The sequence below is a fragment of the Fukomys damarensis genome, unplaced genomic scaffold (assembly GCF_012274545.1).
Source record: "Fukomys damarensis isolate Sample0158 unplaced genomic scaffold, DMR_v1.0_HiC HiC_scaffold_30, whole genome shotgun sequence".
NCBI classification, from domain to species: Eukaryota; Metazoa; Chordata; class Mammalia; order Rodentia; family Bathyergidae; genus Fukomys; species Fukomys damarensis.
The window spans coordinates 31,749,797-31,774,737 of record NW_022900942.1 but is presented as its reverse complement, the minus strand read 5'-3'; the positions used below and the strand labels follow the sequence as shown (position 1 = coordinate 31,774,737).

Sequence of the window (24,941 nt, the reverse complement as noted above, 5' to 3'; positions counted from 1 at the left end):
TGTACTGTATCCCTAAAATGTACCAATAAACTCAATTAAAGCTGAAAAAAAAATATATATATATATATTTAAATAATTTTCTGCTATTCAGGTCCATGGCTATAGCAGTTCTGCCATTACATCAGTACACAAGTCTCATGGTGGCTGCAAAGACTAGAAAAATAAGTTTGCCTATGAACTATGAATACTAATTTTATTAATATTAAGAGTATTTATTTTTCCTGGCATCACATTAGTTGATTTGATACACTGTCCCTAGTGTTCTCTATATTTATATAATTTGTAGAATGGATGCTCAGCTACCAGTCTATGAAGGTAAGGTGGACCAAAGGCAAGTAGGATTCCATTGCTTAGGATGAACACTGCATTACAGAGTTTTCCCTAAAATTCAGGCTCAGCTAGTCAGGGGTTCATTCCACCAAAGATAGCCCTTCCAACTCTTAATAGAGCCACACTAGGACTGAAAGCACAGCTGCATAGCCCAATGCCGTGCACCACTCTCCCCATGCACTCCTGGTACACAATATTGGAAAGATCTATTTTACATTGCCCCAAAACAGTGTGGTCTGTGATAAGTCAGACAATTTAAAGCTAAATGATTCATTTAATGAATTCCTGTACAGGAGGGTGCTGTCTAGTGATTTCTGGCTGCAGTTGTGTCCCACTGCAATGCCATCCAAATGGAGAAGAACTTGAGGGAGACTGGATGATATTGCAGGCAACATAATAACTTGATTATAACTTTTATCAACTTTTTAACCTTGAATAAACATGCACATCTGATAGGTATGCTTCTGAAGTCTTATACCATCTTGTTTGATCATTGAAATAACTTTGTGAGGTAGCTGCTAGTCTTAACCCCATTTTATACATAAGGAAACAGGCACAGAGAATTACAGTACCTTACTTAGGTCTACAAAACTGGTAAGCAATGCATTTTCCCTACTCTGTTTGAATTTATTACTTTTATCATTGCTGAAATAAAATATCCAACACCCAAAGTTAAAAGTGGCAAGGTTTACTTAGTTCAGTTTGTAGAGGTTTCAGTCTATAGTTGGCTGCCTCCAAGGCAGAGTGGCACGGCAAAGGGGCAATGATTCATGGTGGCAGAAGACAGCAAGAGCAACAAGAGAACCTTAACAGCATCTCTCTGCCCCTTTTATCTTATCCAGACTACTGGGATTAGGTTGGTTGGGATGCCAAACCAACCACTGTACTAGTTTAGTAACCATTCACCCTTAATCCCAGCATCACGTACTCCTAGATTTAGCCACCTCTGAAAAAGCCACTTATGACTGTATGAAGTTTGTGGGGGGTGTCATCTAGACCAAAACATAACAGGTTCTCAAAATTTAGGAAGTCCTTTGTTCCTCTAAGTATTTCAACTTCTTTAGTGAGAAAAGCAAAATTTTTTAAATTAAATCATTCCCAAATGAGAAACATCTAAAATACCATTTCTTCACAAACCTTCTTCATTCACATTGTAAGGAGGAAAGCTAAGAGGTCTTGTTATTCTATACTAAAGACAAGCAATTTTATTACATCAAACAACTAAAGTGCTAGTTGCACTTTGTACTATTCCTGCTACTCAGAAAATGCGTTCCTCACCTTTCCAACACTATGACACGTAACTGAGACCATCAATTTATAAAAAGAAAAGATTGACTTTGCTCACAGTTTGGGAGGTTCGGGTACATGATTGGTTGGCTCTGTTGCTTCAGGCCTGTAGGAAGGCAGCACGTCATGGAATGCGTGGTTAAGCAAACTGCTCTCCTCATCATCAGGAAGCCAGAGAGAGAGAGAGAGGGAAAGACAACTGGGCTACATATTCCTCTTTGAGGGACATCTTAGTGACCCACTAGGTACTGGCACCACTACCTTCCAACAGGAACGCCCTGAGTATCAAGCCTTTAACATGTGTGCCTTGGGTATATATTCAAAATTCCACATTACAGTAAGAGAATTTTTTAAGTAACTATGTTAATTAGAGATGAGAAAAGTTGAAGATACTATGAAAACTATCTTTCCCCCAAATTTTTACTGCAGTAGTGCTGTGGTTTGGACCACAAACTTGTACAGTGGATGTGCACAATAACAAAATGGTCAAAAGGACCATTAATTTTAGAAAAGGCATCAATGATAGATGGACTAGAGCATGGACATATTTTTCTAGCGGTTATTTTCTTCTTGTTACAGTACCAAAGCTGCCTTAAACAAAATCTTGACAAAATGTAACATAAACAGTGGGTCAGATCCTTAGGAGAGGGGAAGCAGAGCCAGCTGTGTTTTCACTGTTATCTATTTCATCAAAACACTGAGCGTATCTGAAGAACCATTCTCTGATCCAGTGTCATGCAAGCGAAATCTCAGTTCCTTTTATTTCCATTGTACCCTTCTGAGCCTTTCTTTAACTATTGTTCTTGTTTTTATTTGAACTACTTCTCACAAGCTTTTCTTTAATATTTTCTAATATCTCTAGCATGAGTTCGTTATTTGATTTCATTTCTGCCGTAGTTCCCCTTTAAATGCCACCCTCCCCCGCTCAACCTGAGCCATTCCGCCATCACTTTGGAATTATTAAATGCCTTCCTTTTATTTTCTCCTTCATTGTCTGCCTGTGATTCCTGTTCATTTCATAATGCCTTACCTCATGATTTTCAAATAAGTCTCCCTACATTGCTCCTGACACATGGTAAATTGTATGCTTTTTAGAAGGGCTGATGTTTACTTATTCTAATAGAAAAAGAAAATTAGCAGACTGACAAATGTATTAGTGGTGACATTAACTACATGCTTCTTAACCTAAAAAGATGAAATACTTAGAGCTTTCAACAAATTTTAATTCTAAGAAAATCATCAGTCAAACTGATTGATGAAGTCAAGTCATTCTCTTGTCAGCTTAAAAAAGAAAATACCTCAAATAATTTTACTCTGGATTTCACAATAAAGGACTGCGTAATTAGAAATAAATTTATCTTTACTTACTGCAAGTAATTACTTTAGGATATGGTAATGTGAGGCATTCCCCTAATTTTTAAAGATCATGCTAAATGAGAAGCTCCTTCCTCTTTGAAAGCTTTTAGATGAGGATCAATGAGGAAATCCTTTCTTCATTCACAGTTTGGTGTGCCATGGGCAGTGTGAAGGGCTCTATCCCTCTGTTTACCTTCCACCAAGATGCACACAGTTATGTTTGCAGCAACTTTGTATGAGGTAGAAGGCAACGCATATCATGCAGTAACCATCTCCCTGGGCCTGCAGAGCATTTTGCAGTATTGCTGTGGTAGGTGGTAATTAGAAAGTCATCCTGTTGTCATAACGACTGAAATTCTGCCTACCTGCAAACATAGATTCATTCCTTCATTTCTTTTCTTTACTACCTGCTGAGTTGGAAATTTAGCTTACAAGACTCTAGGGTACTTATGGTGTTGCCTGCAATTTCATCATCATCTTGCAATAAAGTGGTTCTGTTTCTTAATGTTTCATCTATAGATGTGAATAACTGTATGGTCTTTACACATTTCATGGAGCGATCACTACATTTTGCAAATCATAGAAGTAGATATAGAAGTGATATGGCTTAGTCCCCTTTTCAGGTTAAATAGAAAATGTTTGATAGAATGGCTGGCTTATTATATTGTAGACCTAACATAAATTATAGAAAGAGCTAAGGAAAGACAGAATATGGAGGGTGCGTGAGTCTGTGTGCGTGTGTGTGTGTGTGTGTGTGTGTGTGTGTTTCTTTGCTAGTGCAAATTCCTTTTACCTGAGAAGTGATCAGCTGCACTTTAAATGAATTTGGATTATGAGGCCACTTGTCTTCTGGAGTTGTAATTCTAAAAGGAAAGAAAATGTGACCTTCTAATAGTGACTTTTATATCATAACACTCTTTTATAACATTAGCCTCCTAGAGCTCTTGCATTTTTGTAAAATTGAATAAGTGTTATATTGTCTTCCATTCAAACAATGCATTTCTCTGCATAGGTATTTATAAAAGCAAAACCCCAGAGAATTCTGATCTTTTCAGTCTTTGGGGATCAATACGGCAGTGGACATGACAAGACCAAAACTCACTTCATTGTACTGAGAAATTGAGTTTGATTTTCCCCCTACAAATTGTGGCACGTGCTTCAATTTGTCTGAGGATTGAGGACAAGGTGTAGGTGAAGGTGGCTGACAGTGGACAGAAAAAGCATTTGATTTATATTTTATGGCTGATTGGGAAATCATGTATTTCTTCTGTAACATACGCTATCACACAAAACTCGTAATAAATTACTATGACACATGAATACATTTGCTTTCCCTGTGCCACCCGGAGGCCACTGTTGGAGGTGTTCATCAAAGATACCATGTAAGTGTCCCATTCTGCTGAAAATCAGTCACAGGCAGAGGTCGTGGGTGGAAGATCAGACATCCTTTAGCCGGTAACACAATACAGTCATTTTTAAGGCCAATCAGAACAAATAAAGGCACCAACACTGCCAGTTAGTTCTAAAGTGGAAAATTATACTGCATCCTATTATATGAACTTTATGTGGCAGCTCACGCATGTCTTTTATAGGTATCTTCTGTGAAATGTTCTTGCCTTCACTTGTAACTGATGTTTTCACATAGATGAAATTCTATTTGTCATGTTCTGGTCATCCTAAAGTATCCTTTGGTAAAACATAATGAAGACAGATTTGCCTTAGCTATCAGTAATGTTTGTGGCTCTGCAACCGACTTGGTGCTTATTAGGAAACACTAATTTCCACTAGTATAATATTCTAGTACAAAAATGGGAAAGAGCTCTGAGCACTGTCTCAAGGAAAGGAAAATTATTTATTGAGAAGACTTCATGAAGGACCCAAGTTACTAATGCCTGATTTATAGACAACAAAGGTAAAGTTTAAAAGGCTAAGCAGCTTACCCAAGGTCAACAACTGAGCTAACGCTGAGATTTTAAAAGTCCAGAGAAATATAGTATTGGAGAGAAACACAGGATTTTTAAATTTTTTTTAGTTTCCTCTCCCCATACAAGGGTTCTTCTGGATTGATAATAGATATATCCAAGGAAAAATTGTGTCCGGCAGGTTGAGTAGCTGAGACTAGTTTTGGAGTCATTGTTTTATGCCTTTATGTTCGCATTAGATAGAATAATGAACTTAAAACAAGAGTAGCAACTATCCAGAAAACTTTGAAATAGCTGCCATCTGTCTTCAACTCACCTGTCCAAGATTCTTGTGGTCCCTTTACAGTAAGGCAGGGAGTCAGGAGCTGACATCTGTGGATTTCAATGTTACTGATAGTCAGGGCTTGGAATACAACACGGAAAATAAAAGAAGGCACATGTGTATACTACTCACATGGTGGTTAGAGAATATGAGAGCAAAAACATCAATGGCCAGTATTTTTCAGAATTGCAGGAAGCAATGGAGAGGGAGAAGAAATGAATGATCACAACTGTATCAAAATTTGAGCCCTTTTAATCAAAGTTTTGCTTACTAGACAAAGAGAAAATATTTCATCAATTATTAGCTCTTAGATAAACTTAAACTTAACATCTGCTCAATACAACTAATTCTAGGGTTAAAACATTATTGGACATCTAGATAAGATGAAAATGAAAAAAAATTATTTTCATAACTCTGTGACATAATAGATGACATACTTTTTATATACATACAAGAAAGAGGTTCTTAGATCTCACAGAAGAGTAAGTGGCCTTGTGAGTGACAGAATAGCAAAGAAGGGACAGTGGTATCTTTTCGAAGCAGCAAGTATTCTCTGTACATTTCTGGTGAACTGGATAGATCACATGGTTAACTGCTGCCATATAATTCATAAAGGGCATATACAGTAAATTCATGTGTACCCAAGAAGTTACTATCATCACTATAACTGATGCAGGGGTAAAATGTCATATAAATTTTCCCAGATCATATGTCCTTATTCTCGGGACCTTCGTCAAACCCCTTATGTATCAGTGGATACGCAAATGCTTACTGAGTTTGCCAGAATAAACATGAGAGCCAGAATTTGAATGCAGTTCAATTGCAGTTTTAGCAGTAACTGCAGGTGAAGTTGAGCAATGTGAACTATGAGCTGGATTACGTAAGTAGGGGGGATAAAGGCAGATAAGATTAGATGACTTCCAAATTCATAACTATCTGATCATAAAATGCCAAATAATCTGAAATACAAATTGCATCTTATGCCAATGCTAGATTACATTGCATAGACAGTAGAAAAACAATTTGAAACCATCGACCTTGGAAATTCTATTCAGTAGTTTACTTTCATGACAGACAGACATGCAGTGACAACCATACTCTACAACAGAGACTCAGTAGCATCCTTTGTGTTTGTAAAAGAGAGGGTGTAGGTCAGTGGAGTAGTCCTGTGAACCCGGTTCTGTGTTATGACAATGAAGGAATTGATTTTTCTCCTCAGAATCCTACTTTTTTCATATGTGATATCAAAAGGTCTTTAAAAAATAGTACAGATGAAATTTCACAATTTTCACTCTTGCAGAAATAAGTATGGGTATTCCCATTGTACAGCATATCTTTTGTTTGTGTTGTGAAAGAGTGTGAGTAAAGGAAAAGTTTTAGTCTAAATTAAAATGCTGAACCTCATGGTGTGCAATCCCAGTATTCTAAGTAGTTGGCAGAATTCTTTATAACTTATCAATCAGTAACTGATTCTAGTGCGTTCTTTGGGAGGAGAGGGTGTTTTTGTTACTTTCTCAGTGCTGGGACCACATACCCAACACCCATGAGCTAAAGAAGAACAGGTGTGTTGTGGCTCACAGTTTGTAGAGGTTTCAGTCCATAGTTAGCTGCCTCCAATCCAGGAGGGCATGGCAGAGGGGCATGGAGGGTGGTGGGAAACAGAGATCAAGAGAGGCGGAGGAGGATAGACCCTTGCTGGTTTCACCTCTCAACACCACATTTAATCCCATTTAGCTATAAACTCACCAGTGGACCAATACACTCCTGATATTGTCCCAACTTTTCAATCACCCCCAAAAGCCCTTCCTATAAGCATATGAGGCTTTGAGGAAACACCGCTATATAAACCATAATGGGGAAATGTTGAAACAAAAAGTCTTCCCTTAAAATTATATGTTTATGTGTTAGGACAAAATCTAACATACTGAAAAAAACCAAAGCATCATTATAACAGTAAACTGAAAGCTCAACCATCAGCAAACTATTTCTAAGGATATGACCTATAATATCTTAAAGATTATGCAAAAAAATACTTTCAAAAATTTATAACTTTTACCTTACTGGCAGAGACTTATAGAAAATAAACATACCATGTTAAACATATTGTGTGTTTTACAGCACAGATTTCACCTTGAGCTTGTGGGAGGATTGATATTATTGTCAGAATCTATATTCACTAGAATACCAAGGCACTCAGAGCAGAATGCTTTTATCTTTCGCAGCAAAAGGGATTCTTTTTTCTGTGAATAACAATGAAAAGTAAATGCAACTGATTTGAAAATGAGAGGCATGTTACAACATAATTGCACAAGCACACTGACAGGAATAATGAGATTGCAGTGACTGCTCTTTTCAAATTCTTTTCCAGTTTCCTTTTCTAAATATCTTTGCACATTTCCCATTCTTGTACCCAGTAAGTTGTATACATTTTTCTGTATCTGATGTCACCTGAGTCATGATTTTCAAAGGAGACTACATTTTTTCTAACAATAATAATATGCTAACCTAGTATGCTTTTAATGTCAAAGATTGCCAGTTAAACCTTTAGTTCCAGCCACTGCTGCATTTAAAATTTTAGCAATGTATCTGTTTTCCCTTGACTGCTCTGGAGTGGTACCTCACTTAATAGAAACAGAATACTTTGGGCTCACAAGTCCAGTCTGACACCTGCCTCCACAAAGACTTAAAGGGGGGACAGAGGGACCACCTAAAGAATAAGGAAGTTTGATCTCGGCTTCCAGGCCTCCTCTCTGCCAGGAGCAAAGGAAAAGCACTTACTGGAAGTGTATAATACAATTCCATGATAACTCAGTGCCCCTGCTGATTGACTGGGTTACTGTTGACTAAATGATTTAATCTCTTTATACTTTCATTTTTCACAATTATATGTGGGGAAAATAAAATGCACTCTAGAAAGGGTTTTTTCCATGATATGAAGGAATCCAGTCATGGAAACATGAATTACACTTAGTGAAATGTTAGTAAAATGCAGGAGCTTTTGATTAGGTGTATTTTGGACCATATCACCTTGTAAATTGGGCCCATTGAAGTTTTCGACACCTTATATAAAAAGCAGCAGGATCATGTGAAAAGAGGTTTACAAGTACATTTTAATAGGTTACTGGCTGGTGAAAGGAGATGTAACTCATAAATGCTGTCTTCCATCATAAGTACATGCTAGAGGACAGCGGCAGTCATTAGGACATGCTTGCAGTACATAATGAGTTCATTCATCATAGGGAGTTGTTACATGTACATATCACATCTTAATTCTTACATCCCTTTTACTCCTACTTTCCTCCATTCCCCCACCACCTCCATACCTGGGATCAAACTCACAACTTTGCCCTTGCCAGGAAGGCACAATGCCACTGAGCTAAATTCCCAGCCCTGCCTTCCTCCATTTAATGTCTGAGAATTTTCTGCAAAGAAGTCTCCTGGAGTTCCTGGGCTCAGTGAATCAGGATGGTACAGAGTCTCATTTCTGACAGCTGACTCAGACCTCCCCACCATTAGAGCCATTCCCGCCACTCAAGCAGCACCCCTCCTACTCCCTCCTCCCCAACTACAGGGCAGTTCCTGTCTCCCAGATGCTGTGCCAGCAGGGCTTCTCTAAGATTTTCTTGCCCGCATCTCATTGCTTTTTTTGATCTCTATTTCATATGCTCCTTGAGAACTATTTCACACTTATATGACTTATCTTCCCAAACTAACATATAAGATCATGATAAATGAAAATGTTCAATGTTCTTCAATATGGCAAAAAGCCTGATACATGTGAGGCCCTACTAAATATTCAACAACGAATGAATGCATTCTAACCATGTCAGTGACATTTTCAGACTTTCCTGTAATTACAGTTGTCCAGCGTGACGGTAGGGTTACTATATCATATAATCGTCACCAAAGCGCAAAGAGGGAAATAGTATTTCTCACAATTTATTCATGAGAAAACTTTGGATCAACAAGAGGTAGCAAGAGTATCCAGTGTCACATTATATTTAAATGTCAGGTAAGGGTTTGAGCCTAGGAATTACATAAACCAAAGATTATTTTCCTGAGCAGGTACAGTACAAACACAAAGGGTCAATGATTAAATAATAACCTCATAACTAATAAATATCCAAGATATATTTGGGTCTCTCTTAACATGTAAATATTTTTCCAGGGATTTTCTAATGATTTTACTCTGGAACTTATTTAATAATCTATGATACAATACTCCAGCTTCTGAATTTGCAGAAGAAAACAAACAAAAAAAAACCCAAATTTTATTTCTGTTTTCAGAAATGTAGTATTTTCATTTGCCTTAGTTGTTTTTTTTTTTTTTTTTTTTTGGTCACATTTTTGGTCACATTTTTGGTTTTCTTTCCAATTACATATTGATTGCATTTTTTTCTTACGTGCTTTGGCCCAACAAATCCAGCTAAAACACTTTCATTTCTTATTGGAAGACTGAAATAAATGTCTATATAGATGTCAAAAATCTAAAGATAATATGAGCTTATTTCTAAACCCAGCACAAGATAGCCAACAGCCTATTTTTCAGAACTAGCTCCAATCATTTTAGATATATGAAATATTCAGAAACCCCATGCAGCAGAATATGTTGAATATTGAACAGTTTATGAAACATTGCACAGAAACATATTTTCCTCATAAATAATTTCCCACGTGTGGGCTTGAAGAGATCTTCTCTTTGGCCCAGTATGACAAGGATTAGTCAAAATTTTCACTGACATTTAGTTTCACTGCAAATAAAGACAGATGAAATCTCAATTAACTAGTATCTTCAGAGGTTGAGCATCTCTGAGGAAATTACATTCCTGGTAGCCAAGAAGAAAATATAAATCATATAATACATAAATGTTTATCGGTGCCCAATTCTATATTAGCAATGAAGACTGGGAAGAATGCCACTTTTCACATACTTTTTCTTAAATTCCACACAACTTTTCTATTGAACAAGCCATGCTGTTTTATATGGGATGGACCCAGTGTACTTAAGAAGTGAATAGTATCTCTAAAGTTACTAAAGGACAGGAACAGCACAGAAGCCTAGTTGTCTGTGACTCTAGTATTGATTTCTTTTCCCAGACTGTTGGAAGCTCACAAAGACATATGAATAACAGATAAGTAAGGCCCAGAGGTGAGAAAGTACAGACATTTTTTGGTTTGTAGGTAAAGCATCTTGGTGGAAAGCATGATCCGTGGGGTAATTATGAGATAACAGCTGGATAAAAGCAGAGTATAGTGAGCAAAAACAAAGCTGTTATTAAAGAGGATCAAAGAGTAAACAGATTGAGATAGCAAGTATCTGTTGAAAGTTAAGGGTGGGGAGAATAAAACAAAACAGACATTTACAAGGCTTGATTTTCAAAAGAAGGAACCTATGAAGATTGAGGGAGAAGGTAGACTGCAAAGTGCCTTGTTTTACTCTTATGTCTTCAGGAATATGGTTATAAGCAAGTAAAAAGAGTGAAGTGAGATGTTACTCTTTGAAAGGAATAGGAAAGAAAGAAAAAGAGGGGGAAGATGCTAAACATGAAGAGGTAGTGGGCCACCCAAGTGGAAATATGTAGTGAATAAGGTAAAGTGTTACTCATTCAAGGGGAACTTTCAACTGGACTGGTAGAAGTAAAAGTTTCAACACAGAATTGATGAAACCTCACAGAGAAAGAATAAGAAGAAAAGCAAAGTTTCCAAACTGATTGAGTGTAAATCTATGCTTGATGAGAATGTATCAAAGAGGTCCTAAATGCAAGATAATAATTTCAAAATCCCAAACACAGGAGCATTTCAAGTAAGAGGTAGTTAGAAGTACCATATACTATATAGTTCATTCAAAAATGCTTTCATTTTGTTTTCTTCTTCACAAGTTTCATTTTAAAGATATTAAATATCAGAAAAATATGTAAATTCCCAAATACCCACCACCTAGATTCCAATGGCTTTTTTATTAGAGTTTATGTATCTATTCACCTGTCCATGCATCTTACTTGTTGATGCTTTCCCATGTAAATCTAAGACATATGCCTCACCTCTGAACACTTCAGTAAGCATATGCCATTGCCCTTGCACTATATACTGATTTAGTTGTATCATTTTAAGTAGAAAAAAAAAACTCTGATAATTTTACAAAATCAGTTATAAAAAGCTATCCGATTTCAGAAATAATGTTGTTAATCATAGAACTGAGGACAGCTGCTACAATCAAATCCCTCAGAGAAGTTTACCAGTCAGAATCTCATTAGACTGGAAAACCATTAGAATATTTGTTAATTTTTTTATTTTTTATTTTTTGAGACAGGTGTAGTGAGACTGACCTGGAACTCACTGTATAGCCCAGGCTGGTCTCAAACTCACAGTGATCCTCCTGCCTCAGCCTCCTGAGTGCTGGAAAAACAGGCATGTGCCACCATGCCCAGCTATTTGTTAATTTTTAATCTAAAACGTCCATAGTTTAGCAAAAGTTATAGCTGTTTGTGTTTGAGATCTGTCATTAAGTACATAAGTAAATTTCAAATGCAGACTGCTCCTAGATGTATAGCAGAAATTACAGGAAAAAGTTGATCAGTGGAGAAAAGGTGGGTAAGTTGCTTTCCAGAAAGGTATACACATACTTTGGGGTGAGACTGGTGATGATTCTCACAGTTAGAAATATTTAAAACATAACTATACATCTCTAAGAAAGTCTTAATATTTAAAATGTTCTATCTTGAAAATATTTATGCACTGCTTAGGTCATTTTAAATAATACACATACAAAAGTTGGAAGCAACTGAGTTGAATTAGCAGTGTACTAATGGTACACTAATGTTACAGAAGGAACTGGTAAGTGACACACAGAGATGCAGAAGTGGGTAAAACAAAGGGTCAGCCTGGACCACAGGCTTTGCCAAATGACTGACCCAGGGCTGGGTTGCAATCTGCCTTGTATAGGAGTTTTACAATCATGACCTCATTTTAGGTGATAAGACAGTCTAGTTCCCACAGTACCCATCACAAATCATGGTCACAAGACACTTTAGTGTTAACCCAAATGTAGCATTTTCTTTCACAATGTTTATCGTTAGCTGTTCCAGCCGACAAGAGTGGGGGTCAGGGTGAGGAAAGCAGGACTGGTGACATTCCTTTTATCTTAACGCCTTTATAGTTGTATGGTTTACAGAAAGTTTTAGGGCTTAGGGATTGTTATTTTAGCTTGAACATCTGGTCTCATCCTGGGATGCAGCTAAGCACCTTTGGCATCTGTTAATTTTAAACTGGGACTACGTGCCTTTAAGCTTTAATGGTGAATGAAATCTGGGGTATTTTGTTAAACAAGCAAAGCAAAGCAAATTACAGAAGCAAAAGACAATGGTTACTCTATATTTTCCTTACCATTTTGTAGGTTTCAGACTATTTACAGAAGTTTTCTCTATCACTAACACCAGAGTATAATCTGAAAATTATGCCTCTGGCCAAAGTCCTGGTATTTGTGCGTATGTGTGTTCCTGTATGCATGCTTTTATGACTTCTGTTTAAGGCTGAATCCAGGTTAAATTCATTATGTTTTGGGAACATTAAAAAGTCTGGTCCTGGGCCGGGAATTTAGCTCAGCGGTTCAGTGGACTGCCTCGCAAGCGCAAGGACCCGTCTTCCATCCCCGGTACCCGCCCCCCAAAAAAAGTTTGGTCCTGCATAATTAGCTTTACTTTAAAAACGGATATCTTCATACCAATCCACTTACATTTAGATAGGAAAATATTTCCAATATCTATAAAATAATTTAATTTTGAAAAGGGAAAATTACCTTAGACTTTATATAAAATATTTACTATAAATATAATCTGCTGCTTTCTAATATGGCTGATTTGAGATTATGATGATATTCTACACAGAGTACAGAATTAAGCAATGGGAGTTTAAATTATGGGTTTCTACATTCTTTCTGCATTTTAAAAATATTTTTATTATGGAAATTATGCATTGTCATTTGTTATCTTGTGAATAGAAAATATGATTGCTCTGAAGTTTTATCATTAAGATAGCAAATATGATATAATAAAAGTTTTTAATTCCTATTTTTCTTTTTTGGGTTTTTTTTTTTTAACCAAGAATTGAACTCAGGACACTGTGCTTGCTAGGCAGGCACAGCACCACTGAGCTACACCCTCAATGCTAATCCCTATGATGAATTGACAGTTTTCCTACCAGAAATATAATATATCTAAATCACAGTAACTATAAGTAATAACCTCAAATTTGTTGCTTCTTGTTGTGAGTAGGAACAGTTATAAAAAATTATACAATTAATTTGATAAGAAAAGAAATGCTCCTTTTATGTCCCACTAGCTACAACTGGGACAACTCTTTAACACTGTGTATAAAAAAAGCTGAAGCCAAAGTAGACCTCTTAAAGTAGTGGACATAAGGTAAAAATATTATTATCTTTAAACTTGAATTGTGAGAGCCTGCCAATAAAAACCACAAGTGTTTAAGTTTCAGTGTGTGCTTCTTTGGAGACTATTTGATAATATGTTATCTGCGAACCTCAGAGAAGTATCAAGGAAAGGGGGAGATGCAGAACTGCTTAGGTGAATCCACCTCTTAGGATTGTTGATAATTTCTGTAAGAGTATTTTTTACTCTGTGAAATTTCTAAATCAAGAAGAAACAAAAGTAATTATCAGTGCAAAGTTTCTGTAGCCTCATATGCTTGTTGCTTTTGTCTGTCTTGATTTTATTGAAAACAACACATTCTGGCAAAATACTATGTCAGCCCTAGTCACTATGAGTTAGGCATGGGGTCCGTCCTTAGGACAAAAACCATATGAGACAGTGTCCTCGAGAACTTCTTACCTATCTTTTGCTGAGTCAATGTTGCCCAAACTAAGATTTTTACAGTGACAGTTGAACAAGCCTAGCTCCCTTTAAATCTTTCTGTAAGGGCTCTCCCTTCCCCATTATAAAATGCAAAATAAACACCTCTCCTGTACATAAGGTTTTTGTTTTTTAAGCCATGTGGGAGAATATTTAAGCTCATGTGTGCAAAAGAATTGGTCACTTTCTCTCCTCAAATGTTTGAAAACTAATATTTTTTTCAATTACTATTAAGTTGCTTCTGATGTGCACAATGACTATAATACTTAGATTCCAATTTGCAAAAAGTTGAAAGTACAGCAGAACATAAACAGGTAGAACTACGAAAGTGTATGTCTTTTAATAGATAGAGACTAGTAAATTTTGGCACTACCACAGGGGAAGAATTAAATTATTTATTAGGTTGTTTATTTGTTCAATCAGTAGAAGGATGCCTTGTAACTTAGAAAAGAAAAAAGAAGCTGAAAACAAAAATATTAGCAACAGATTTGAAAGATGTCTTAGGAAGCAAAAGCCACCCCTTCCAAGTGGATAAACTGTGTCGGGAAACCTCTTTGTTCCTAATACCACCTTTCCATCATTTGTCTTTAAAATGTAAGTAACTCAAGAAAAAAAAAAAAAGGTGATAAGTTAACAATCTGTCTTTGAGTAAATCCTGGGTCATTTTTCAGTTGGGGGACTGTGATGGTTCTTGGTTTCTCACACTGGGTGCGAGTTGAAAGAAAGATGTGAGAAACAGGCTTATGAGGGAGAGGTATATCCTGAAAGGGAGTAAGTGTGCATAAAGAGAGAAGATATTGGAAGAATTTTACTGTACATTTCTCAAACTACAGCCTGCTCTCAAACCATATACCATCTGCTGTGCTTTTTCTAGTCTTCATAGGTTTTCACATCTGCAGTCCTGGAATGTTAATAGTACTTACATTGGTTCACCACTTAAATGGGAGCAAGGTTAGCGGGAATAAAAAATGAAGCGAGGGCTAAGAGTGTAGTTCAGTGGTAGCATCACAGCTTGGATCCCTAGCACTGACCCAAACTCCCAAAGACAGAAATCTGTTGACTTATCCATGCTCTCGTCTTTCTCTCTTCCATCACCCACTGCCACCATGCCACACTACATCTGCTGCCTTCTCTCTCATTCTCTCCTTCCTTCCCCACATGAAGATCAACTTGACCATTTCCCTCTGCCCTCCATCGGTGCCTCTTTGTTGATTTTAAATAGATTTTATCTAAGAATAAATCTATGTCACTTAATAGTACAAGTCCTTGATTCAAGCTCTACTTACCATCTGAGTGGCCTTGAGCAGACCCTTTATTTTTTTGAGCTCTGATTGTGCTATCGTCAAAGCAGGAGCAATGAGATACGCTTTAACAACAGAAAGATAAACCCTGTTTCTGGATAGGCAGAGCCAATATAGTCAAAATAGCTATATTTCCAGAGCTGCTGTTCAAATTTAATGCAATCCTAATCAAAATACTGTTCAAATGGCATTGTCACAGAACTAAAGAAAGCAAGCTTAAAATTCACATGTAAATAGAAGAGACTTAGAATAACAAAAGCCAAGTCTAGGCCACAGGGGTAAGGTGGGAGGCATTGTAGTTCTGGACTTCAAGTTACAGTACAAAGCTAAAATGATTAAAATAACAGTGTAGTATTAGCAAAAAAGTAGACCTGTGGATTAATGAAACAGAATAGAGGATACAGAAACAATTCCATGCACACTCAGCTACATTGTCTTTGACAAAGGGGCCAAATTCTTTCACAGGAGGGAAGATGGTCTCTTTAACAAGTGGTATTGGGAAATCTGGCTTTCCATATGCCAAAGGTTGAACCAACCTAACCCATATTTCCCAACATACACTAAATTAAAATCAAATGGATCACAGATGTAAGCATTAAAACAGAAACAATCTACTGGAAGACAAGATTGATAAAACTCTTGAAGCCATAAACAGGAAAACACTTTCTGAAAAGAAACCAGTTGCACAAGAAATACTACTATGAATCAACAAATAGGATCACATCAAATTAAAAAGCTTCTGTGCAGCAAAGGAAACCACCACCAAAATGAAAAGACAGACTACAAAATGGGGGGAAAATCTGCAAGATACTCCTAAGAAAAAGTACAGATATCTAGAATATATAAAGAACTAAAAAAGTAGACCCCACCTCAATTTAAAGACAACAAAAAGTATGAGTATCTGAAACAAATACACACTTCTTCGATGAAGAACTACAAATGGCCCATAAATACATGAAAAATATTCAACTTCACTGGCCATTAGATAAATGCAAATTGAAACAACACTGAGATTCCATCCTACTTTAAAAAGAATGTCTATCATCCAGAAATCAACCAAAAACAAATGCTAGAGAGGCTATGGGGAAAAAGGTACCCTTCTCCATTGTTGATCGAGTATAAACTGATAAAACCCCTGTAGAAATCAGCATGGAGATTTCTAAAAAAATTAAAACTAGAAATTCAATTTGACCCAACTATTCTTCTTCTAGGTCTCTTCACAAAAGAGTTACAGACACTATAATCACAGTGATATATGCATGTTGTGTTTATAACAATATAATTCGTAAGAGCTAAATCTGGGAAGCAAGTTATATGTCCATCAACAGATGAAAGGATAAAATAGTGGTATTTATAGACAATAGAGTACTTACTACTCTACCATAAAGAAGGATAAACGAGTCATTGGAAGGAAATGACACACCTTAAGAACACATTAAGTGAAGTCAATTAGACAGGCTTGAATATTGCATGGTTTTTCATAAATGAGAAACCCATTATATAAAGTGCAAAACAAAAGAGAGACAATAGGAAAAAAAAGAGAAGATATGCTTTAACAGGACTTATTTTGAAGAACTTATCAAACAATGTAAGAAAAGGCCTTTGTAGTTTATGTGCCTACTAGAGGAAGAGAGGGTAGCTAAGTTTCATTCCTCCTCTCTCTCTGGGTTTCAGTTCATGGAAATAATAGAGACAACATGCTAATGACTAAATAAAAATCAGTGATCCCATGCAAGCATAACCCTCAGGGCCAGTGGGAGGCCTCTCGCTTCTTCCTGACCACATGACTACTGAGCCCACCAGCTATAACCTACAACAGGTAGTACTTCTTTGCCTCCCCTGCTGGAGGCCTTGAATTTTTAGCTTAATAAACATGACCTTCACCAGGTTCAAGGTCAGAATGTCTGATGTTCTGTGTGAAGTACAAGCAGATATAAGAAGTTAAGTGGTGAACAATAACAGCACATGCAACTTAGCTTCCCACTTTTTTCAGAGATATCCTAATCAGAATAGCCCCCTTTTACTCTGAGAAGAGTGGGAAGGGGTAGAGACAGGAGGTACCTTGTCAGCATGTCTCCAGTGGAAATATGCGCTGCTGCTTTTCAAATCTCTAAGGAGAATGGGAAAATCAGAACAAAAGGACAGTGCTTTTCTTCTGGAAAGTGGCATTTGGATGTTTTATCACCCTAAAAATGCAATCCATATTGTGGACTGAAATGCCTTATGTGATGGCAAAATTTACAGGTCTGAAATTTAATCACCTATGAGGAAAGCTCTTTGGCTTTTGTATCTAGGTAAATGTGGCTACTCTTTTTGTCCAGTATATTGTGGGTATAAAAAATGTAGAGGATTTTATACAAGATTCTCATACATATTTCTTTCCTCCCATAGCCTCAAATTCTTCTCACAGTGAGAAATCTAAATGACTATATGACATCTCCATATCCTTTCGATAACCTGAGCACCAGTTACTTAACTAATGGACACATAAGAGAATAATGTGTTCATATGGAAAATAGACTGAGCGGCCATTCCTTTTGGCATCACAGAATGGGTGAGGGACTTAGTAGAGATGTGAACACAGCCTTGTAAATAACTATCCATTTAAATTTTATTCTGAAAAGTAAAGGACTAGAAAATAAAGTAGACGTAGGAAAACATAGGCAAGGATGTAAAAGTTAATACTGAAAATCAAAACCGTGTTGTACATTGGCTTCCAATCTGAAGCAAAGAGTCTGCTCACTGCCTTCCTGCTGCAAGCTCATCCATGGTCTCTTAATAAGGAAGCCTTTTACTTGGGAGAAACTCCTGCAGGCAGATGCTAGCAGGACTCAGCCCCTGACAGTCATCGTTTATGTACCTAATGAGCAAATGAAATGTTTAATAACTGTGCTGTGAAAATAAAGTTTAAAACAGTAAATTCCTGCTGAGCTTGCTCATCTGCCATTGAAATATACCTCTGTCCCCTCTCAGAACTCTAGCAGCATTTGCATTTTCACCCTTCATGGGTCCTGCTGAGGAAATGGCATTAAAACGAAAGAGATGCTTACTTAATTAGCTGTACATCCAAGCCAACTCATTTATTTAGCACATCAACATCCAGTGTTCCATCAAAGGGTTGCCCAAAAAAGCGCTTCTACTGCAAGCATCCCAAGTACAGAGAATTCTGCAGTGGCTTTGATGGAGCATTTGTAAATTTAAATTTTTTCAACTTACCATGGAACATTTAAACCCATAGAAAATTTGATATCACCTATTTTCAGTTAAATTGTGCAATGCTAGTTTGAAATAAAGTTTTTCACCAATAATTTTAAGAAAAAAAGACCTTTTTTTTTCAAGAATGCAATGGATTAAAACCCAAGTATTTTCATTTAAGAATTAGCCATTCACTCGCAAGAAATTTTTTGTATTCACTATTTATCAGTACACTGACCAATTCTTTCTGAATATTAAGGAGAGAAAAGTAAAAATGTTATGTTAAATACAAGTAGAACCCCTATGTCCTCATCCCTTCTATCAATTTTATAGAGAAAATCTTAAAGATGAAATTGTTTAACCTTAATAGACATAAAGAAGTCAAATAGAAATCAAATTGGGGTACTGGGACAAGATCAAGACTATGGTTTGGATAAGTGTCACCAAAAGACATACGTTTCAAAAGATTTATGCACCAGCCTGTTGCACTGATGTGAAGTGATAAAATCTTTAATAAGTAGGGCTTAGTCAGAGAAAATTATGTCACTTGAGGACAGGCCCTTGAAGGGGATATTAGATCCTTGTCTCTTTCCTTTCTTTCTTTTTACTTCCTGGCCAACATGAGGTGGAAGAGTTCTCTGCAACATCCTTGCCCCATGATGTTCTGCCGGCCCATAGGCCCCAAAGCAACAGAACCAAGTAACCACAGTCTGAAATCTCTGAGTCCACCAGCCAAAATAAACCTTGTTTTTCTAAATTGATTTATTTTAGATATTTGTTACAGTTAACAGAAAGCTGACTAACAAAGTAGGTTAAACTTATATCTCCCAACTCCTATGCTAGGAGTCTTTTTCAATATTTATATTTTTGAGTATTCATTCCTTGCATAGAATTCAATAAACATAGACCATACGTTCTGCTGTATCTGATACAGGGGGAAGGATTAAAGTCACGATTTAGCTCTGTGAAAGACCAAGAATGCAGACTAGGAAACCAAAATGGAATTCTATTATACATGGTGAGCTACAGGTAAAGAAGTAAAAGAAAAAGCACAGATTATTCACCTAGGATGGACCAGGCTTTGCCAGTGTCTGGGTTTAAAATATCTGAGGTTCACAGTAGAAAATGCTAAATCTGCAAATACTAAATAGAGAACACCAACAGAGGTAATGTACTCCCAAGAGAATGGTTTCAGTTTCCCACAGCAGAATATTTTCCTGGAAATCTTTGTTTTAAAATATGTTTCTCTTCTTTATTAAAGGGTAGAAATGGAAATAAAGTGTTTGTAAATGGGGAGGGGAGGAGGGGGTGAAGGGAGGGCAGGGAGAAGGGGAAAAAATGAGACCCAAGACCTGTCATGTAAAGGTACAAGATCCCAATAATGAATGTAACTGTACTGTATAGCTAAAATGTACCAATAAACTCAATTAAAAAAATAAATAATGGGTAGTTCTGAGACCGAAGTTGTCTAACTAGCTGTTAATAAATACTCCTAGGAAATTTTGCTTATTCTCCTTTAACTTCCTTTTTATGAAAAGGAAAGCAGAAATATTTAAGGTCATAGAGTACATCAGTTAAGTCTTGCTGATTTTCAGATTTTTTGCCTCTACTGGAATTTTATTGATATTAATTCTATTCTGGCTTCTTGGTCTTCACAGACCTGACTCTTTTCTTCAAAAAAATAACAGGGAAGGTCTCTAGAGGAGGCCTAGAGTCCTTGAGTTCCAGCATTCTCAATGTCTGTGATTCTGTGAACATCTCTTGAGAAAAGGCAGTCACTTGAGCTTTACACATTCTGTTTGGTCTTTGAACCAAGACAATATTTTCAGTTCATCTTATAAAACTTAGTGTCTTGTACATTGTTCAACACTTAGTACTTTCTGAATGTGTAACCATTGTGTGCTCACTACATAAAATCAATTATTACAATAATCTTCCTCCTGATGGCTTTGAATTAAAGTACTCTGAAGCCATACCTGTGTGCTATTGTAAATGACACAAATGTGGCAAATGCAGTGTAATACAGTGCATATCCTTGCAAGTATTTAGCTTACTGAACAAAAATACTTTAAAAATATACTTCTGTGGTGAACATGTAAGCCATTCCTAGGAATTCAGTTTCTTTGTAGCAAAACTGCCAAGGATTATAATAAAATAAATATTAAGGAATCATATACAGCAGTGTAGTAAATTATAAAGGAATATTCTTATATGCTTCAGGAAACAAAACAGGTACCAGCTCTTCCTAACCTTCTTCCATAATAAGCCATGCTATTTACCTTTTCTTGAAGAAGTGTTTACTTTTTCATTATAAATACCTAAACTACATTTTCACTAGGTATTAGATACATTGTATATTTCAGGTTAAAAGTTAAATTTTAAATTTTCCAGAAGTAGTTTTAAATTTTTTTAAAATCCCTAAAATTAAGTCAATAAGTTTAATGTTGAATGGAGCCTAAGCCCAAAATGGGTAAATATGTACACATACATCCATAAAGGAAAAAAAAAGTTAGTTTTTAAGATGCATCTGCTCTGTTAAACTTGGGAAGGGATAAGAGTTGTTTGAAGAGGTACTAGGTATGACAGCTTTTGTGCTAATGCTAAATCCAGGTTTAACTAGAACCTTGTAAGCCTTCTTGAAGGAAAACAGACATAATTCAGGCAAATTAAACCGGAGTTAAATACATACAGTCAAGTTTCAACACTACTTGAAGCTTTTAAACTTTGTAAATTATTTTTTAAGCTTTGTGATTTCATTAAATAATAATCTAAAATGTTAATGTAAATTATATACACTGGAGCACCTAAAAGATGTTTGATAGCTCACTTCTGTTTAGTTTCTGCTTTTCTATTTTTATTTATAACTAAAATGACTCCAGGAACCTCGTATTTACAGTCAAAGGCTGAAGAGAAAAAGATAACAGTAAAGGCAATTCACAAATTCTTTCTCATATCCAGGGAAGACCAGCTGACATTAGAGTATTTGCATGATTGAATGTTTGCTTATTGTTCAATTATATAATATTGGTAATTAAAACTAATTATGACATACATTATATATTATGACAAAAATAATTATGACATACATTATCAAATTCATATGGCCATTTTGCTTTAGCTCACCTACCTCTTTTACCATTTTAAATTAATGTTGATGATTAAAATTGTGTATTTTATAGGACTTTTTCATTTGAATTTATGGTTTTATTTTGTAGCATAGCATAAGAATTTCAAGATTGTGAGAAGCTTTGTTTATATACTTAAGTAACACTGTAATAAAAATAATAAATTTTTTTCTTTTAAATACAACTCACTTATGAGAGACAATGCAGTAAATAATGTCAATCTTCAAGTTAGATATAATCTTTGAATTAAATTTATGTTCATTTATATAGCTTCTTCAAAGAGCTCATTCTGGTAAACTAGATAAATATATTAGTAACCTTCATTTTCCTAGTAGAGTTTAGTATAAACCTTTACCTGTCAGCTCTTTTCTAAATGTGTGAACTTGGTCAAAGTCACTTAGCAGTTCTCCATCTTGGCATCTTCATGTGTAAACTGGAAATAATTATATTTAAGATAATTTTGGTAATGAAATGCTAATAATTAGTAGCCCTATTTGAATAAATCACTAGGTATCAGCCTATATAAGTATACAATCTCATTTAATCTAATCCTCATAAATTGTTATCATTCCCATTTTACAGATGGGAAATAGCAGTCAAGGCAGATTTAGTTAACCAAGGGATTGCACACCTAGTATGTAATTGAGATCCCAGGATCTGAATGCAAACTGAACTCATTGCAAATCCCAAATTCCTTTTTACTCCAATTGTTCATTTTTGTCCTCAAAATTTAGGAGTGGAAGGATACAAGTTTAAATGAATTACATGTTAGATTATCATACTTTTAAAAAAAGTTATATTAGTGTTTTCCTTTACAGTCACTAGCATCCAGCATATTGCTGATTCACATTATTTGCATTATTTCTTTCCCGAAACACAAATGACCCCTATTTCCATGCTTGTAGATACATTCACCTCTGAATTTTATTAACTAGATTCTGTTTTCCAGTGTGTACTCAAAACAATATTGGGGGGCAAAATATATAACTTCATTAGGATCACTACAACTAAAACATCATTTACTGTCAAAAGAAAACTTCAAGAACCTACTTTTCCTCTTGCTCCAATTCCTTGTCTGCCATATTTTTGGTTACAATTCTAAAACTTTTTTTTTAATCCCTATTTATTTGAGTTGTAACAGTTGGTTTAATAAAGCTTTGTAAAGTTATACAGTATAGGTACTCTACATAGTATAGTATAAAAGTTATAGAGTACAAAGTATAAAGTTATACTCATATAAACTTATACAGTATAGAGTGTAGTACTACACAAGTGTAGTACTGGTCTTAGCCAAACAGGATTTCTAAGACAAATTTCAGGACCCCCCCAAAAAATATATACCCCTGGTTTATAGTAACAGAAATGTCATCAAATAGAAACTCAGCAGTGCCTCAAATGTTTTTTATGACATCAGAATATCTTTTATTGACAGAAGCTATATTGGATCAGGACAGAATTGTGTAATTTTTGTTTTTTGCAGAAGAGAATTAAAAACAAGATTTTCTTAGATTAGCCATGAAGGACTTTGTTTTACTATATCATCTAATACTCATTTGTAAACCAGAGTGAGCATCCCTTCCAATTTTACCAATCTTTGGTTCTCATATAATTTAGGACTTATCTAAGTGGTATTGCTTGGGGTTTTCTGGCCCAAAGGTGAGACTGGCACCAAATGGACTCACCTGACACTTTATAGGATGTGATGATCAGAATAGGGCTCCCAGAAAACTTTCATAGCATGATTTGAAACCCAACTGAAATTATGTATGACTAGTGGAGCGCATCATCTGGAGAGGCCTAATTACAATCTGTCTCCCATTCAGTAGAAATAAAATGAGCCATTCATTGTGTCAGAATCTCCACACCACAGAATGAATAATAACCTAAAACCAAAGCCAAGCTACTTGATTTGACTTATGTGCTTAAGAGATTGTACCTCAGAATGTTTCATATTTTACTTTCATGACTGTTTTCTATTTCAGGACCCACTCTTCCCAAGACTCATGTTAAAACAGCATCTCTTGGGCTGGCTGGAAAAGCAAGATCCCCTTTGCTTCCTGTGTCTGTGCCAACAGCCCCTGAAGTGTCTGAGGAGAGCCACAAACCAACAGAGGATGCAGCCAACGTAAGGGCATCCTTCAGATTCTTGCTGCATCAAGGGAAACATGAGCTGCTGCTGTGCAGTGAGGTCTAAACCAGTCAGCACTCCCAATCAGCTCCTGGGTGCAAATGTTGTTTGTCTGCACTTGAATATGAAGAGGAAAAAACTTTATAGAGAAAAAATTATACCAGGGATTTAATTAAATAAATCATATTACTGACACTTAAGGGTAGTGTTAGAAATACAAGTGATAGCTAAAGAATGCATGACTTTATATTCACATATATAATGTATGAATATATATGTAATAGGACATAGGTAGATACATAAAATACAGTGAATGTTACGAACTCCCATGCAGTTGAAAGACAGGGATCTTTAATATGAGAAATTGGCATACTAAGGGCTGAAGATTTAGCTCAGTGGTTCCGCCACCTACTTCTCAAGTGCAAGGTCCAGAGTTTTATCTCCAGTACCAAAAACAGAAAGAAATGGGCGTACTAAACCTTAGACATCTGAGAAGTTTCATCTTGTTCGATGTAGTCAGTTGGTTGTGAGCTATAGTTGACAGAAGGCACATTTTAAAGTGTGTCTTAAGTCACGGATCTTGAACTATGCATTAACATAAGATTTGTTTCATACTGAAAAAATGTGCATGTACATGAAATGTAGTTTATGGTGAAGCTACAGTAGCCATTAAATGATTTACAAGAGTTTCAAGAGCGTTTGTAATGCTTGTGAATCAGTTGAAGGCAAGGAGAGATCAGGACATCCTTCAACATCAAAACCCCAAGAGAATGTTGAAAGTGTAAGTGAAATGATTCAGCCAAACAGTCTTTTGACTATTAGTGAAACGTTTGAGCATCTGAACATCACTTAAGGTTCCATTCAAAACATTTTAACCACAGCTTTGAATACAGAGAAAGTGAGGACAGAATTTGTTCCATGCATTTTGACTGTCAGACAAAAGTAACAATGTTTATCAATTTCATTGGAATTGCATGATCATACAGTTTCAGATTCCAATTTTTTAAGAAATGTTACCATAGGAGATAAATCTTGAGTGTACGATTATAACCCTGAGACCAAGGTTCAGAGTTCTCAATGGAAATTAACCAGTTCTTCTGCCAAAAAAAAA

At 36.0% G+C, this 24,941-nt stretch overlaps 1 protein-coding gene across 3 annotated transcripts in view; it reads left to right on the top strand.

Moving 5' to 3' along the window:
- Positions 1-24,941, top strand: part of Dcc (DCC netrin 1 receptor) — a 1,126,179-nt gene that overhangs the window by 1,092,423 nt on the left and 8,815 nt on the right. For all 3 annotated transcript variants that reach the window (XM_033757479.1, XM_033757478.1, XM_033757477.1), the window contains exon 28: positions 23,685-23,827. In XM_033757479.1, the coding sequence (XP_033613370.1) occupies positions 23,685-23,827 (143 nt within the window). The remainder of the gene's footprint in view (positions 1-23,684; positions 23,828-24,941) is intronic.